Below are 19,213 nucleotides of genomic sequence, written 5' to 3'. Positions count from 1 at the left end.
GGCTAGTGCTGGAGGTCATGTTAAGTACTAATGTATTTAGTATTAAAAAAAGGGGGGGAAGTGGAAAGTACCAAGCAGGCTGGTAGGAACACCATATCCTTTCAGAAAATGTTGGTGACTTTGATGTTGAAGGGAAGGAAGTTGCTGTAGTCTAAAGGGCCTAACTATACATTATGTTTTACACATGTCTGCCATGGACTTTTAGTCAGATGTCAGCTAAGAAGTTTCCCACTGGGGACTCAGTTCTCAAGCTTGTGGGGCCTCAATTTAACTTGAGACTACAGTATGTTGGGAGAAGGAGCCTATACCTGTCTCCCTGTGCCAGTTTATTTTCTTAAAGCAGACTGGGAGGCACACAGCATTGTCAGCATTCATGCAACCCACGATAGGGTAAATAGAACCCCTATGGCCTTTTCAGGTCAGGAAAATGCACACTATCATCTCAGTCCAGGTTGAGGCCCCTATGCACATGAGAACTGATATTCCACCAGGGAATTTGTAGCTTGTATTTTATTAAAAGGACTTGTGGTAGATAGGTGTAATCAGGGCTCTTTTTGTAGAAAAAGCCCCGCAGGAACTCATTTGCATGTTAGGCCACACCCCCTGATGTCACCATTGTTTCACATAGGGCTTTCTGTAGAAAAAGCCCAGCAGAAATTCATTTGCATATTAGGCCACACCCCCTGCCACCAAGCCAGTCGGAACTGCGTTCCTGTTCAAAAAAAGCCCTGGGTGTAATGCTTAGTGCATAGTCTGACTCTAAAAAAAGCAGCTAAGTTGGCTTGAAGGCCCACCCCAAAGTGGGAGAAGGTTCCAAAACCTCTGATCCCTTTGGTTTACCACACCTTCTGTGATTTTTTTTTGTTGGAAATTAATTCTAGGAGTACCTTAGCCAACAAACTTCTGGATTGTCCTTAATTGCCTCTTTATTGTGTGATTACTACCATTGTATAAGGACCACTGAGACTACTGGAACACTAAGGGCTCAGTGGAAACAAATATTCTGCACAAATTCAAAATTGGCATTTCCCCCCCCAATCTTGAATTTGAATTTTTTTGAATACCAAACATTTTTTACTTATGCATTTGAAATTTGATTTTGTGGAGTGCTTTAAAAAGAGCCCCGTGGCTCAGAGTGTTAAAGCTGCAGTACTGCAGTCCTAAGCTCTGCTCATGACCTGAGTTCAATCTCCGGTGGAAGATGGATTTTCAGGTGGCTGGCTCGAGGTAGACTCAGCCTTCCATCCTTCTGAGGTCGGTAAAACAAGTACCCAGCTTGCTGGGGGGAAAGCATAGATGACTGCGGAAGGCTATGGCAAACCACCCCATAAAAAGTCTGCCGTGAAAACATTGTGAAAGCAACGTCATCCCAGAGTCAGAAACGACTGGTGCTTGCAGTGAGGACCTTTCCTTTCCTTAAAAACAAATAGTAAATCTTGTTGACATTATTCAAAGTTATTCATAACAGCAGTACTCATTTTGATTTTCTACTATAAAGGAGCACTTTGACCAATTAAATTAAATAAAGCTGTCTGTTTATATGACACAGATGAAGAAACTTATCCTCCTCTTCCTAAGAGGCCAAATGTGCGATCAACACGGCTCTTCATCCCCAGTGGCAATCTCACAAAAGTGCTTAGAGATGTTGTAACGATGCGCCCAGTGGTTTCACATTATCATAATTTCATGAAAGGCCTGCAGATGAATAATACATACTTAGAGAATGATGCCTTTTGTACCTGGAAAGGTAATTCAGAAAGCTTTCATTTATCTGGATCTCTTTTTAAAAAACTGGATTTTTTTTCATGATTTCCATCTATGTGTATATAGAAGATTGTACATAACACATCCAGCATTTAACAACAGGCCATGTCAACAAACAATTTAAGAGAAAATCCTGAGTCAAGCATATATATCTAGTCACACCTTCCCTATTTAACCTCTACCTCTTTAATATCTACTTCTCCTTCACCCTAATCAGTCACTCCCTCCAGTGATGGTGATGAAGGCTTCAAGATGGTGCTAGGCATGTTCAATGCATACTGGCCTTCTTATGCACACAGTGCATGTAGGAAGCAACATGTTTAACTTCTTCCTCTCCTCCTCCACTAGGCAGGCAGAGCTGGACCTGAGCAGCTGGAATGTAGCTTGAAGGCAAACTCCTTAGGGGTGGCTAAAGGCAGCTCATTTCTTGAAATAGATATCTAAGGCTGGCCCACCTCTAACTCCCTAGGTGAACTATGACTTTGGTGCTCCCATATTCAATACAGAGAAAATAAGAACTCCAGAATGAACATTTTACTGGGTATTCAAAATGAGCAATGCAGAAATGTTAAAGTGCTTGGGGCTCTTTAGCTTGAAGAAACATCGACTGAGGGGAGACATGATAGAGGTCTACAAGATTATGCACGGGATAGAGAAGGTAGAGAAAGAAGTATTTTTCTCCCTTTCTCACAATACAAGAACTTGTGGGCACTCAATGAAATTGCTGCGCAGTCATATTAGAACAGATAAAAGGAAGTACTTCTTCACCCAAAGGATGATTAACACATGGAATTCACTGCCACAGGAGGTGGCAGCTGCATGCATAGACAACTTCAAGAGGGGAATGGATAAACATATGCAGCAGAGGTTTATTAGTGGCTACTAGCCACAAGGTATAGATGGAACTCTCTGTCTGGGACAGTGATGCCTTGTATTCTTGGGGCGGGGCAACATTGGGAGGGCTTCTAGTGTCTTGGCCCCACTGCTGGACCTCCTGATGGCACCTGGTTCTTTTGGTCACTGTGTGACAGTGTGTTGGACTGGATGGCCATTGGCCTGATTCAACATGGCTTCTCATGTTCTTATGTAACAATGTAATAATAAAAACAGATAAATTCTTCAAAAGCCTTCTAAGTTCCATCATGGAAGCTATAGAAGACTAGTGTCAACAGATATGGTGATTCTAGATGCCAGTTAATGCCAAATTTCCCACTAAGCTTTGTCTTTTGGTTTCCTATCAAAATCCGGCACTTTAGCTGATCACTTAGGTTTCCCTAGTGGTTGGGCCAGCCCTGGGCATAGATAGGGTTGCCAGATCCAGGTTGGGAAAAGTCCTGGAGATTTTGGGATGAAGCCTGGGAAGGACAGGGACTTCAGTGGGATACAATGCCACAGAGTCTACACTCCAAAGTATCATTTTCTTCAGGGGAAGTGATACTTGTAGTCTGAAGATGAATTGTAATTCCAGGGGCTCCCCGGTTCCCACCTGCTGGCTGGCATCCCTAGCATTGCATTGAAGAATCACTTCATTTTAAAAATGAAGTTGAAGTGACTTGAAAAATTAAAACATAAAAGGAACCTGCCTCTCACATGGACCTCTACAGCAGTGAAAAAGTATACACTGTATATCTGTAATTTAGCCTGCACTACTGGAGATTAAAATATAATAATAATAATAATAATAATAATAATAATAATAATAATAATAATAATAATAATAAATTTTATTTATATCCCGCCCTCCCCGCCTCGGCAGGCTCAGGGCGGCTAACAACATTTCTTAAAAACATACAGTAATAAATAAAACCTTTAAATTTAACAATATAAAACAATATAAAACATTAAATTTAACAACATTAAAAACCAGTCAATACAATAAGATAGTTTGGTCTGACAGTGCTGGTGGTGTTTGACGCTAGTTCTGCCAGTTTATATACAGCGGTCTAGGTCTTTAAACCGCATTGGCGGATCCTTATTTAACAGCCTTCTTTAGCAGTCTGAATAAGCAAGTTTAAAAAGGGTGGTCTTGCAGGCCCTGCGGAACTGGTCAAGGTTCCGCAGGGCCCGCACCTCCTCAGGGAGTTGGTTCCATAGGGCAGGGGCTGCGGTTGAGAAGGCCCGAGCTCTGATATTTTGATGTTTAATCTCTTTCGGCCCAGGGATAGCCATTAGGTTTTTCCCGGCTGACCTCAGTGCTCTCTGGGGTTCATATGGGGAAAGACGGTCCCTCAGGTAGGCGGGTCCTCGGCCATATAAGGCTTTAAAGGTAATGACCAACACTTTGTACTGGACCCGGTATATAATCGGCAGCCAGTGCAGTCCGCGTAGCCCCGGCCGTATATGTTCCCATTTCGGGAGTCCCAACAACAGCCTGGCTGCCGTGTTCTGCACTAGCTGCAGCCTCCGGGTCCGGCACAAAGGTAGCCCCAAGTAGAGGGCATTACAGTAGTCCAATCTTGAGGTGACCGTTGCATGGATCACTGTTGCGAGGTCCCGGCGCTCAAGGAAAGGGGCCAACTGCCTTGCCCGCTTCAGGTGGAAGAATGCTGACTTGGCAGTGGCTGCTATCTGGGCCTCCATAGATAATGAAGGCTCCAGTAGAACACCCAGGCTCTTTACCTGGTGCGCTGCTTTCAATGGCGCACCGTCGAAGGCCGGGAGAGCTATTCCCCCTCCCAGAGCGCCGCGACCCACACAAAGGACCTCTGTCTTCGCTGGGTTCAGCTTCAGCCCACTCAGCCTAAGCCACGTCGCAACAGCCTGTAAAGCCCAGTCGAGATTCTCTGGGGCGGAGTCGGGCCGGTCGTCCATTAATAGATAGAGCTGGGTGTCATCTGCATATTGATGGCAACCCAGCCCAAACCGCCGGGCAATCTGGGCAAGGGGGCGCATATAGATGTTGAACAACATCGGGGAGAGAACTGCTCCCTGAGGCACCCCACAATCCAGTGTGTGCCTCCGGGACCGCTCACCCCCAATAGCCACCCTCTGTCCCCGACCCAGGAGAAAGGAGGAAAGCCATTGTAAGGCCGACCCCCCAATCCCAATGTCAGCGAGGCGGCGCGTCAGTAGCTGATGGTCGACTGTGTCAAATGCCGCCGACAGGTCTAACAGCATCAGCACCGCAACGCCACCTCGATCCAGTTGCCGCTGGAGGTCATCCATCAAGGCGACCAACACCGTCTCTGTCCCATGGCCTGGCCGGAAGCCAGACTGGCATGGGTCTAGGATAGAAGCGTCATCCAGAAATCTCTGTAGCTGCAATGCCACAGCCCTCTCAATAATTTTACCTAAAAACGGTAAATTAGACACCGGACGATAGTTCGCCAATTCGGCCGGGTCTGCTGTAGCTTTTTTCAAGAGAGGGCGGACCAAGGCCTCTTTCAGAGGTGTTGGAAAATGCCCCTCTAGGAGGGATCTATTTATGATGTCCCGTAAAGGACATCTAAGCTCCCTCTGGCAAGATTTAATCAGCCAAGAGGGGCGAGGGTCCAGATCACATGTTGTCGGGCAAGCAGCGGAGAGGATTCTGTCGACTTCTTCCAGGCTGAGTGGGTCGAAGTGATCCAGCACTGAACCCGAAGACAGGCACGGAGCCTCAGTTTCACTCACTGTATCCAATGTGGTAGGCAGGTCTTGGCGGAGTAACGAGATTTTATCTGCAAAGTATTTCGCAAATGCCTCACAGCCTATTTCTAATTCTCTAACGTTTGGTTTGCCTTGTGGCAATGTTATAAGATCCCCAATTATTCTAAATAATTGTGCTGGGCGCGAATTTGCAGATGCAGTCTTGGTTGCAAAGTAATCTTTCTTTGCAGCCTTGACTGCCATCTCATAAGACTTCATAAACGTTCTGTAGGATGTTCTTGTCGCTTCGTCCCGAGTATGCCTCCACTGCCTCTCTAGTCGTCTGAGCCCTTGTTTCAGCTGGCGCAGCTCCAAGGTATACCATGGAGCCAGCTTCATACGAGGGCGCAGAGGACGCCAGGGTGCAATTTCGTCGAAAGCCCTGGATAGCTGGCCTTGCCAGATTTCCACCAGGTCATCGAGGGAATTGCCAGTGGGCCAGGGATCCCTCAGGGCCGTTTGGAACCGTTCCAGGTCCATCAGGCCCCGAGGGCGAGCCAAAATAGGCTCTCCGCCCATACAGGGTTGGGGCGGTGCCCCCATACGGGCCTTAAGGGCTAGGTGATCCGACCATGGAACCGCTTCTACGGCGATATCGTTCACCACAATCCCGAACGCAAAGATCAGGTCTAATGTGTGCCCGGCCTGATGCGTGGGAGTCGTAACAAATTGAGAGAGTCCCAGTGTCGCCATGGACGACACTAGGTCCATCGCCTGAGTGGAGGCCGTGTCGTCAGCATGGACGTTGAAGTCACCCAGGACCATTAGCCTCGGGTACTCCAACGCCCAGCCCGCCACTGCCTCCAATAGTGATGGTAAGGCGTTAGCTGGTGCGTTAGGCGGACAGTACACCAGCCAAACTGCCAACCCCTCTCCAACATCCCACGCCAGACCGGCGCATTCAACTCCATCGATCTTTGGGCTCAGGAGAGCCCGAAAGGAGTAATCCTCCCGTATGAGTAGCGCTACTCCTCCCCCCCGCCCGCTAATCCGTGATTGGTGAAAGACCGAGTATCCCGGGGGGGGGGGACATCTGGGAGAGAGCTACTGTCTCCCCGTCCCTCACCCAGGTCTCGGTCACGCAAGCCAGGTCCACGTTCTGCCGTAGCAGGAACTCCTTAAGGGTTGCGGTCTTATTATTTATGGACCTGGCGTTACATAACACCAATGACAGAGGCGAGCATTTCCTCTTGGCCCCACTACCTGCCACCGTTGGGATGGGAAGTAGACTGGAAGGTGGCCGAGCACCATTTTGTCTCTGTCTCCTTCCATTATATTTCTGAGGCCATTACAAATATGCTAAGAATACAGAATTTAATGACATTCCCTTGATTCCCCCCCCATTATGTGCCACTATTGCACTGATATAAATATGAACAAACAAACAAACTGCCTTTCATTCAAAGTGTGAGATAAAACTTTGTCAGTCTTAAAGATGTCACTAAACTGCCTTTCAGATACAGTACTAGATTCTTCTCCCAATCAACTGAGTAAGACACCAGACCATCTGGAACTTGTTGACGCTGCTTTCTTCATCAATACCAGCTGCCCACCTCTTCTAAGGCCAGAGAGGAAAGTGGATCTTATTTTGCATTTGAATTATAGTGGAGGGTCACAGACACTGGTGAGAAGATTCTTTGTTGCCTTTGGCAACTTCTTGATACCTATTTGCTTCTTAATTTTTAAAACTTTAAATATTAAGAATTTATGACTCCATGTAGACTTACACATTTCTTTAGTTATTGATAACAATATTTATAAAAACATAGTGTTTTGTAGTTATAGTAATTAATATAAGATGAAACAAATCCCCCATTTGAACAGCCTATAATGAAAGAAACCCATGATTTTATTTTGTTTTCTTCAGGAGCTTTCATTATTGTGTCCGTTTCTGCTGAGTTGTCATAACAAGGGCATACCTGACTAGGTTTCTTAGGGGGAGGGGGAAGAGAGAGAGAGGGAGAGTATCTCTGGGTTATCTTGATTGATCACAGACTGTAGCCAATATGATTGCATACGTGTGTGAGGTAGTCCAGTCCTGAACATATGGAGTGGGGCTTCAAATAACTTAAACAGCTTGCCTGTTTCTAGGGATCTCCGAGAGAGAGCAATTAGTTGTAGTTTTTTCTTGTGCTAAATATTATGGTGAGCTTCACCTCTTGGTGTACAGATATCTACAAGTCAAATCTTATTGCACTGTCTTCTGGATATCCCACTCTCTTGATTGTGCTGATCTATGCTATGTAATCCACCTTGAGCCCCAGTGAGTCCCAGTGAGAAAGGCAGACAAACAAACATCCCCCAAATGGCCACTACAGGTCTAGTTGATCTGATATGCACCTGGCATTTTGTGCTGCGAATTTAATTCTCAGTTGCATGCAGGCTTCATCCAGACTGGGACCACAGTGTGTGTGGAGTGGGGACCCATATCATTTTCACAACCTGTAATGGCCTCAGGGATCTGTTATTTATCTCACTAGACAAACTTAATGTTTTCCCAGTGGGCCAAATAGCCATTCCATGGGACTATTTCAGGTCAGGAAAATTACATGGTGGGAAGGCATTAGCTTCCTGTTTCCCACATATTCCTATCCTAATCTGAATTAGGCCCTTCATGCTTGAGATTTAAGTGCCAAATATGGAGCTCTTAGCTGGCCACGCAGGGGACACATGGGCTTTTATAACATGAATTGATTCTAAAATCAATTTGAGCTTATTCCAAGGGAAGGCATAAATGGTACAGCTGAGAGCTCTCAGTTTTTTCCCTTCCTCAAAGATCCATTCACAGAAGACAATATGGAACAAGATAGTCCTTATTTTTGGCTCAGAATATTTTGTCAAGAGACCTAAAGGGAGAGAGAGAGTGATGCAGAGAGGTACTGGAAGAGACGAATGGAGGGAACATCCTGGAGAAACTGGTGCCTGAAGAAATGCATTTTGGGGAAGATAGAAATTTTACCTGAGAAAAACCTTTATTAGGAAATTTTAAAAGTTTTTCTCTCTGGGAAGAGAACAGGCAGAAAGAGAGAAGACAGTTCACAGTGGCTTTCCAGCCTCACCTCAGCTACCTATTAAGAAATGCTAATAGGTCTAGCTCGAAAAAATAGGATGGTCAGTCTCTCCCCTGCTCCCAGCAGGGAATAGAGATTTGGAGGAATGGAAGACAGAGACTTCAGGAAAGAACTCCTGGAGATCTCCAGGAAAAGCTTCTTTGATCTGCCGTGATCTGGTCAGTGGAGGAATAAAGAGAAGATAAAACTCCTGGAAGTAAGGAGGAAGGGCTCTTTTGTGCTGAGTACATCAGAGCAGGCAGAACTCTTAACTGTGTTCTGGAGGAGGTGGCCATTGCCATGTGCTGGCCTGGACAGCTGAAGGAAGCTTCAAGGTAATGGTTACTCTCTAGAGATCTATAACATTCTAAATTAAGGAGCCTGTCCTAAGTTCTAACATCTGATAGGGCATGTATAGAGTGAGGGACAGAGGAATTGTGATTTACCCTTTCCTTTTGAATCCCTTACTTAATATGATGCTGTGCGAAGAGTATGCTTATAAAAACTTTAACAAATACCTTATACAAATACTTCATAACTTTTGATGCTAGTAGTGGTTCTCTGTACCATATAGACCTCCACCATCTTGGATACACTATTTTAAAAGGAGGAAGGCAGTCAGTTGGCAAGTGGCTATTCCTCGAGGGGTGCACAGGGCAGTAAACTGTTCCTGTGGTGACCAGGCGCTGAGCAGCAGAAGACACAGAGGCAAGGCCTCACAACTTGGAAGGGAAGCTGGGAGTCTTTATCCTCCCAGTAGGCAATTCCTACAGAAGTCAGATGGTGGCTGTGGGTTACCAGAGAGAAAGAAAAGCCTTTCCAGGTGTTGGGAAAACTTTAGAGGGCAGGGTGAAACAGGGCCTGAAGGAGGAGCAGGACTAGCCTGTAGGGGCAATGGTCTAGTGGTTTAACTATAGAGTTCTGGGCGAATACTAGCGTGTCACCTGACATTATGACATCACTTATCATGGTGTCAGTGAGAGACTGATCACCCCATTTACCCCAGAGTTTTCCTTTAACTGTCCAGCAGAGCAATGGTGGGCAGAGCAATGGAGGAGGGGAAGATCTTTTACTTTTTAATGGAAGACCTTTTTTAGGGGAAGACCTGGCCTTCCTCGATGGGGGCTTGTTCACCCTTCTAATGAAACTTGTAGCCTTTGTGAAATCAAAGCCATCTCCTTTTCTCTCAGGATTTTAATTTTGCTCATGTCTTGATGTTGTAGCCATTGGATTTATCTACAAAGTACTATGCAAAGCAAGGTATCCCATACCCTAAGACTGTGCTGAGTGAAGACGACAGGAAGAATCTTAAGGAATGCTATCTCTTTGATGAGGCAGACAATCCAAAGGCACCTATAGTGCTGTATTTCCCGCTAGTATGCAACACTTTTCAAAAATACAAAGCACCTGGTAAGTTAACTGGATTAGAATTCGACCTAGCGTGACCTTTCTAAAACTGATTATTTGTTCTGATTCCAACATTTTTTAGTCTATAGCCAGTACTGAAAATAAGAATATGCAGAGGAGGGAGAAAATTGTGTGCAGAGCAATATATTTTTTGGCAACAATAGTCCCCCATGGCCAAAGAGATAAACCCATTTAAAAAGTGGCTTATCTCTTTGCTGCAAAAGAAGAAATGAAGCAATGGCTGTATGTGGTTCTTTCTCCTATCACCAAGGATCTTTAAATTATAAATTTAGATTTCAATGGACTAGTGTCATCCCACTTTGATCTCACTTGTCCCTCTGTTTGTTCTACTCACTCACCATCCCTAATTGCCCCCTATTCTCCTTAGCATCCTTTCACCCACTCCCACTCATCTCATACCCTGTTCATTTCTTGCATTATCAAAAGCAAGAGCAGTGTGACAGATGGAGAATTTCATGTGGCTTGCCCACTGTCAGCATATATTTCTCATTAGAAAATGAAGTGTTCTTCTAAGAGACAGACCAATTAAAGTCAAAGCATGCAAAAGCAACTCATTTTTTTTCTTTTTTCTTTTCTCCCCACGCCTGCTGGGGGGGATGTAATGACCAGTACTCCCTCTAAGCTGTGGAGTTTTGTCAGCAAAAATTCTACTTTGTGAGTTACTGGCATTAAAGCTGTGAGCAAGCAATTTGGCTACTGCATAAATCAGTTTGCTCTGGGGCCATCCTTCCTGAGCTAAGACAAAAATATGTGAGCCAGAGGCTAAGAACTGTGAGCTAGCTCATGCTAACTCAGCTTAGAGGGAATATTGGTAATGACCCATGATGTAATGACTGGGAGGAGAACAATTGCACTTTAAATGAGATGCCATTGGGGTTTATAATTTCTTTTTAATGTAACTGGTTTTATAAATGTATGTATTTTATTTTTGTGTTGTACATTGCCCAGAGCCTGGCACTGGCCAGAATGGGATGATTCATTAAGTCAAATAAATAATAAATAAGCCCATGCCTCAAATCTTCTTGCTCACAAAGCAAACAAAGCCTCACTGCTTCTATAAAGTGTGATTGATTCCAAAGTTATGAACACAGCAAGTGCAGATAATTTCAGTGTTCCAATGAAAGAAAACCACAGTTGTGATGAAATAGTAACATCTGTTTTTTTCCTTTGTGGGGTGCTTTTCCCACAGGTGTGGAACGCAGTCCTGATGAGATGGAGGATGGTGAAGCTGATGTTACCAGCACTATATTTTCCCCTTATGCCACTGGGTTGCTGGAGTATACAGAGGAGAATTTCAACAAGCTGGTGAATTTGACCAACTACAATATTCTCAATAATGAACGTATGATTCTGAAGGCTCTGCGTATTGCTGTGGAGCGAAAGAAACGGCAGAAAAGAAAGTCTTTATTTTAATCTTATTAACCATCTCAGAATGCATTTTCCTTATTTTCTGGCTGCAGAAGCTACCAGAGTTGGTTTATTTTTGCTGTTGGCCAGTATTGCGTATAGCTAATGTTATTATTATGTGACATGTATACAATACCTCAAGTGAGCAAAGGGCTGAACTTTGGAGTGGATGTCCTGAACTGCAGCTAGGGTTGCCAGCCAAACTTGGCAGCCCACTGGGAAGATTTTAGGGGTGGAGAGAAGCACATCAATGTCACACAAACATGCAATGTCACTTCTAGTGAAAATCAGAAATGACATCATGACATTGCAAGGGACATGCTAGGTACTGCTCAAAACTCTGTGGTTAAATCACAGCATCCCCTGTGATGTCTGCAGCATACCTGTGATGTCATGACCTTGTGCACCCTTCATTTTTTTTCTGCCTGCTTTTGAGGCACTGACTGGAAGAAGGGAAAATCATTACCATGCAGTCTTGGCTCACAGGCTCATTGGGGCAAGGGAGCATGGGCATTTGCATTTGAAGTATATATTATCATACATTATCATCTGTAAGATCATTAAGTCCAGAGTAAAGCAAACAAACAACCTAATGGCACCATTGATAAGAAACTGCATTCCATCACTTCAGGCTATTGGACAGTTTTGTCTCTGACTGGCAGTGCCTCCAAGGACTCAGGAGATGATCTTTCCCAGTCCTGCTACCTATTTTAAACTGGAGAAGCTAGCATTTGAACTAGGGGTCTTCTGCATGCAAAATATGTGTCACTCAAAGAGTAGTTCAGCTAAGAGGGACTAGAATGTGGTCTTTCTAGGTTCAAGCCCAGCACTATAGAATCAAAAGTTTTGAAATGCACAAATATTGCTTGATAATGACAATCCCAAGTGATAATATGCATGTGTAATGCAGCAATCACAGATAAAACACCATAGCTTTCTTGGCAACTCACATGGCCTTAGACACCATCTGTTTCAATGGAGGAAGTTCATGCATTAGTCACTGAGTGATGGTAATGATGTGTTACCTGGGTTTCAGTACTTGAAACTGCCACCATCCCATGTGATGTCCTCAAGTGATGAATGAGTCAGTCACCTCTCAATAAGCAGTAGGCTGTGGCAATTTGCTGTAAAACCTTGAGCAATTTGTAGGGTCATAAATATCAAGCATAGATTACATCATGTCCCAAACGTGAGCCATATTTGGACTGGCTGCATAGCTGGGGGTGGCTTCCATTGTCACTACAGTATAGTGATTCTTAGTTGATAGCAGATGTGGCTTCCATTGTCACTATAGTATAGTGATGCTTAGTTGATACTATGGCTCTCACTTTGGATTCCTGTGTTAAAATATTTGAGCAGCTGTGCTGGATCAGACCAGTGGTTTATCTGACCCAGCAGTCTGTTTCATGTAGTTGCCACCAAGGTGCCCCAGAAGGCCTGCAAACAGGTTTAGCTTACCAGGTTGTTTCCTATTGTTACCTTTCAGCGCAAATTCAGCAATAAAAACTGAGAGATATTCTGCCTATGAACATGCATGTTGTTAAGGAACAAACTGTGTTTTGTTTTGGTAGTTATCTGTATTATTACTTTAGGGAAAAATATTAAAGAAACAAGACTTCCAAAACAACAAACTCACCTAGCCAATGAACAAACTGCATCATGCAGAGGGTGCAGTTCAATAGTTATTCCTCAAGCACTTCCTGATGAAAAATAAAGGGAGTCCTCGGATGTGGCCAACAGTTCTTATTCCTCTGTCGGTATCTGATTGTTTCATTGGTGGTCATGTATATCTTTGATGAACATTGCTTTAGTGGTGATGTAACAATAAAAGACTTGTTTTCTAATCAGTGTATCTTAAATATATAACAATATAAAATAAGGGTGACATACATTCCATAAAATTATATCCAATCAAAAGATACATAAGGCTGAGCTGCATCTTGGAATTTAATACGACTATAAATTCCCAAGGGGACTGTTATGTTATTGGGTTGTTTTGTATGTTTTTGTTCATTATTTAGTTATTGTTGTTTCACTTTCATAATTGTAATTGATTATTATTTTCTACTGGTTTCAGTGAAAGATCCCCCCCCCCCCCCCTTCTTGAGTCTTCATTTCCCCCCATCCATATAGGACAAACCTTAGGGGTACTGTAAAAAAAAGGTAAAGGTAGTCCCCTGTGCAAGCACCAGTCGTTTTCGACTCTGGGGTGACATTGCTTTCACACCGTTTTCATGGCAGACTTTTTTACGGGGTGGTTTGCTGTTGCCTTACCTAGTCATCTACACTTTCCCCCCAGCAAGCCGGGTATTCATTTTACCGACCTCAGAAGGATGGAAGACTGAGTCAACCTGGAGCCGGCTATGTGAACCAGCTTCCGCTGGGATCGAACTCAGGTCGTGAACAGAGGGCTCCGACTGTAGTACTGCAGCTTTACCACTCTGCACCATGGGGCTCTATACAGTACAGGGTACTGTAGCTCTCCCCTAAAACATCCACAGTTCCAAATTTCAGATTAAAAAAGGATTTCACCTTTTTGAGGTGAAGAAAGGAACCCATGTTTAATATTAAAGTATATGGGAGAATTGATAGGAAAGATTCTGAACATGCAATAACACAAACTTAGAGTCACTGTCCATTGACACCTATAAAACAACAAAATTTTATTCAGGGTGTGAGCTTTTGTGTGCATGCACGCTTCATCAGACAGAATGGAATGAGACTTACCAGTCCATACATGTTCAACCTCTGCCTCATATGTATGGACTGGTAAGTTACAAAAGCTCACACCCTGAATAAAATTTGTTGGTCTTAAAGGTGCCATTGGACTCTCATTTTGTTCTGTGCTTCAGAGCAACTCGGTTACCCACCTAGATCTATGCAGTAACACAGACAGCAGTGTGCAGTGAGGGCATCTGCCATAGCAGCCACTTAGCTTGATGGACAGTTACATATGAAAGAGGCAGACTTACAAGGCAAGGGCATTTGGTGGTATAAGGAGGGCAAGGCATCTGGGCAGATAGGCCTCAACTGAGGGCCTGGTGGAAGAGCTCTGTTTTGCAGGTCCTGCGGAACTGCAACAGGTCCCACAGGGCCCTGATCTCTAAGGGAAGCTCCTTACACTAGGCAGGGGCTGGGGCTGAAAAAGGTGATGGGGAAGGGCTCTTTGGCTGATTCCAGCTAGGGAGAAGGAGCTCTTACACATGGACTTCTGCTGGAGTCAATCTAATGGTTGCATGTAGTGGGCTGCTGGCCTGAACAGTAACATCATGGTACTGGGAAATTTTTAAAACATTGAGCCTACCTTAGAAAAAGAGCTGCTAGGGCATGTACAGAGTGAGGAAAGATGAATTGTATGTTTACACCTTTCTTTTGGATGTCTTGGTTCATCTGTTGCTGTGTTGAGAATATGTGTGTGAACATTTTCTTTTTAATAAATGCTTTTCATTTTGAACGCTAGTAGTAGTTCTCTAGGCAACAAATACCTCCTGTGTTCACAGTTTTTTAATGGGCACCAGGAGAAGGAAGGCAATCAATTGGCAGATTGCTAATTTCTTAGTAGTGTGCAAGGACAGTAATCTGTTCCCATGATAACCAGATGTTAGGTAGCAGGAGATGCAGGCACAAGGTAGGGCTTTAGAATGGCAATCCAGGGAAGAGAACCTGGGAGGGAGCACTGGTCCTCTCAGTGGGTAATTCCTACAAAGGTTATTGGGTGGCAGCTGCGTACTGACATTGGGAGAGGAAACCCTATGAGGGTGGGGAAAGCCAGGAGACTGGTGCAAACTTGGACAATTACTGGTGTCCAGGTATGTCAGAGGGCAGGATAGAGCAGCCCCTGTAGGTTAGTGGGGCTGTTCTGCCACCCTTATTAGGAAATGGCTGTTTTCTAAAAGTGAAATCAGAGTTAGAGATTGGCAAGACTATTTTAGTAGGGTATAGCTACTGAGTCTCATTCTGGCCCAGTCTGGGGATTAGTTACCAGCAATGCAGAGGGTTTCAGCAGACTGAGGAACGGGCAACCTTCCATACCTGGCTAAAACACTGGTCTAGATTAAAGGAACAGAATTGTCACAAAAATCACATAAATCTAGAAGGGAACATCACCAGGAGGGCCTTGGCCTCTATTGCCCTGTTTGATCAAACCACTGGTTTGGGTTCACAGAGCTCTTTGTATGTTCTTACATCCTCTTCCTTACTTCCATTGGTGGGCCATTGGTGTTTCAGAATAACAGCAATTAGCTTTGTCTGCAAATGTGGAATAAAGAGAGCCAACACCATAAACTGGGATAATTAAAGGCCAATTTTATTTTCATTGCTCAAGCTGGATGTGTAGTACACACAGGCCAAAACCCCATTCCAGACCTAATTGCAGTATGGGCAACTATTGGAATGCAGAAGAGTCAGGTCTCCTCTGTTTTGTGTATCCAGGATTTTATGGGTGAGGCTACCCTGGCTCTGAGCCCTGAGCTGTAATGCGGGTACAGCTCATGCTCCTCCTTGCCAAGCCTTCTTTAGTGGTCAGGGGAGGAATACCGTGCCCTATTCCCCTAGCTGCAAGGTCTATGGGTCAAGGGTAATGGCATTCCTCAAAGGGTTCCTGTCCAAGATCCATGAAGGCACTGAGGACTCAGGCATCTGTTCTGAGGGTTACCCCTTCATCTTTCAAAATGATGCCTCAGGGTACTCAGCTGAGTTGTACTGTGTACCACTGCAGCAACATTTTCCATAGAATATGTCAGCCAGCGGGGCAGCTGTGAGGGATGGATGTGCTCCAGACTCAGGTGCAGGTTTGAATAATACACCTCCATCAGCAAGTGTGATCAGGGTTTTAGGGATTCTGCTGCCCCAAGCAGAGTCCCATCCCTGACTTCCAGTGGGGGGTGCGGGTGCAGCAGCAAGCACACTTGGAGCCTGGCTCGGAGTGCGCCCACTGCTACGCCATCCCCCAACCCTGCCCCTGACTCTGAGCAGGACCAGGGGAGCAGAGGTTGCTCTCAGAGCCAGGCTCTGAGCACACTCACTGCTGAAGAGCTCCATCACCCCCACTTAGTCTTCCTGTTGCCACAGTGCCCCACTGACCCTGCTCAGTCTTCCCAGGTCCTGAGTTGCAGGTGAGCTTAGCCTGCCTCTGAGGAGCACACTGAACAGGCACTGCCCAACAGCTTTTGAGTTCCTTGGGTCACAGACTGGGGGAACATGAAATCAGCCGGACGGTGCATGCAAGGAGCACACATGTCACTGGGGAAGTGTGTGGGGAGAGGGGGCCCCACCTGGTGGTGCCCCTGTACTTGACCTGCTCCCATGTGCCAGCCCTGGGTGTGATCTGCACCTGTCTTTGCCCTAGCTAGTGGGTTCCCTGGTTGAGTACCCACATTCATTATATCCTCCCAGTTGCTGTGGGGATACTTTTGGGAGCCTCCATTAAAACTCTGGTGGTGTCTGCCTTTCCACCTGTTCTTTGGGCAATGGGTGCATGTTTCAGCTGGGGAGGGGCTGTGAGCAGTTGGGAGCACTCTTGACCCATGTGTAGAGTTGAATAATACACCCCCATCATCAGGTGTGATTAGCGCCTGTCTGTTTCCACCTGTGGCAGACTGGTCCTGCATCTGCTAGCTGGCCCCAGCCCCACCCAGCCCTTCCCGATATCCTGACCTGAAAGGGCTGTTCCTCTTTGCTGCCTCAGGGTATTTGCTGCCACCACTGTCCTTATCTGGGCTCTATTTAGGCGGGACAGCCTCCTAACCTCCCTCTGGACTCGCTAGGAATCCACCTCAGGGCTTCCTAGGGATCTTTGTGGCTCCCCTGGAGAGTTGCCAACCAGCTGCTGTGCCACTTCACCCTAGGAACCCCCCCCCCCAACCCACTTCTAGTGTTCCAAACGGTTGGGGGAACTAGGTGGTACAGAGGGACTCCACTTTAAACAAACATTTATTTAAAGTATTTAGCTATTTACAGGCATTTTTAAAAAGTGAACATTAGAAATAAATCATCTTAGGGAAAAAACGCTCTCCCTATTATAATACGTGCATAACTAGATGACATGCAGGGCAGGCACCTTACTTGGACCTCTGTAAGCCTGACCGTACCTTTCTCAGATTGTTTCCATCCTAACAGACTACTGCACAAATTAGAAGTCTCAATGTGTGGATGAGATGATGGTGTAAGGAGGAAGGGTTTAAGTTTGTTAGGCACTGGGATGCTTTCTGGAACAAGCGGGAGCTGTACAAAAGAGACGGTCTCCACTTGTCCCCGGATGGAACCAGGCTGCTGGCGCTTAAAATCAAAAAGGTGGCAGAGCAGTTTTTAAACTAAATCTTGGGGGAAAGCCGACAGGAGATGAAATGTCTCTGGTTCGGGAGGACTCGTCTCAAAGAGATGAAGGGTTAGCTGCTATTTTTCTACCGGGTAACGGACCAGAGTTGTCCACTGTGAAGGTGACAAACAATATGGACTGTCTGCCAGAGTCTCGAGGCGGCAGGAGGAAAGTGGCGGGCCTAGCTCGCCTGGGAAATTATAGATGTTTGTATGCAAATGCTAGAAGTGTTCGAAGTAAAATTGGTGAATTGGAATGTTTAGTGTTGGGAGAAAACATAGACATTGTGGGAATTTCAGAAACTTGGTGGAATGAGGAGAATCAGTGGGGCACGGTGATTCCTGGATATAAGCTATATCGGAAGGATAGGGAGGGAAGGGTTGGAGGTGGGGTGGCTCTGTATGTCAGAGAGGATATACGGTCCAGTAAGACTGAGATCAGAGAATTAGATTCACTTTTAGAAATGCTTTGGGTTGAAATAGAGGGCCCAAAAGGAAATTTAACTATGGGAGTTTGTTATCGCCCACCAAATCAAAAGAGAGAGGATGATTATAATATGATGGAAGGCTTAAAGATAGCAGCTAAACGTAAAAACTGTGTTGTAATAGGTGATTTTAACTACCCGCAGATTGATTGGGTCAATATGTGTTCTGGTCGAGAGTAAGAGATTGAGTTTCTTGATGCTCTCAATGACTGTGCTATGGAGCAGATGGTCTCAGAACCTACCAGGGGTGGGGCGATCCTGGATTTGGTCCTAAGTAATGCCCAAGACTTGGTGAGAGATGTAAAAGTGATTGCGCCACTTGGGAGCAGTGACCATAATGTTATTGATTTCACCGTTTGTATAAATAGGGAGTTGTCCAAAAAGACCGCCACAACCACGTTTAACTTTAAAAGGGGTAAATACACTGAGATGAGGAGGCATGTGAGGAGGAAACTGAAAGGAAAGGTACATACGGTCAAAACCCTTGGGGAAGCTTGGATGCTATTTAAAACTATAATCCTAGAAGCTCAGATAAAATACATACCACAAGTTAGGAAAGGCACAAACAGGCATAAAAAAAGGCCTGCGTGGTTAACAAACAAAGTAATGGAAGCTGTAAAAGGTAAGAAGGACTCCTTTAAGCGCTGGAAAACCAGTCCAAGTGAGATTAATAAAAGGGAACACAGGCTGTGGCAAATCAAATGCAAGACTGTGATCAGGCAGGCAAAAAGGGACTATGAGGAGCATATTGCAAAAAACATAAAGACCAACAATAAAACTTTCTTCAAATATATTAGAAGTAGGAAACCAGCCAGGGAGGCAGTGGGGCCCTTGGATGACCATGGGGTAAAAGGATTGCTGAAGGAGGATAGGGAAATGGCTGAGAAGCTAAATGAATTTTTTGCCTCCGTCTTCACTGTGGAAGATGAGAACTTTTTGCCCGCCCCAGAACCACTATTTTTGGAAGGGGTATTGAAAGACCTGAGTCAGATCGAGGTGACAAAAGAGGAGGTCCTACAACTGATAGACAAATTAAAAACTAATAAGTCACCGGGTCCGGATGGCATACATCCAAGAGTTCTGAAAGAACTCAAAGTTGAACTTGTGGATCTTCTAACAAAAATCTGTAATCTTTCA

At 45.0% G+C, this 19,213-nt stretch overlaps 1 protein-coding gene across 1 annotated transcript in view; it reads left to right on the top strand.

The window, feature by feature from the left end:
* Positions 1 to 11,584, top strand: part of LOC132589219 (cytosolic phospholipase A2 epsilon-like) — a 42,863-nt gene extending 31,279 nt beyond the window's left edge. The window contains exons 11-14 of the mRNA XM_060261905.1: positions 1,550 to 1,747; positions 6,849 to 7,015; positions 9,665 to 9,851; positions 11,059 to 11,584. Coding sequence (XP_060117888.1) covers positions 1,550 to 1,747; positions 6,849 to 7,015; positions 9,665 to 9,851; positions 11,059 to 11,282 — 776 coding nt within the window. The 3' untranslated portion in view covers positions 11,283 to 11,584. The remainder of the gene's footprint in view (positions 1 to 1,549; positions 1,748 to 6,848; positions 7,016 to 9,664; positions 9,852 to 11,058) is intronic.
* Positions 11,585 to 19,213: the final 7,629 nt, after the last annotated feature.

Source organism: Heteronotia binoei, chromosome 21 (assembly GCF_032191835.1).
Source record: "Heteronotia binoei isolate CCM8104 ecotype False Entrance Well chromosome 21, APGP_CSIRO_Hbin_v1, whole genome shotgun sequence".
NCBI lineage: Eukaryota > Metazoa > Chordata > Lepidosauria > Squamata > Gekkonidae > Heteronotia > Heteronotia binoei.
This window is presented reverse-complemented; position numbering and strand designations above follow the sequence as displayed.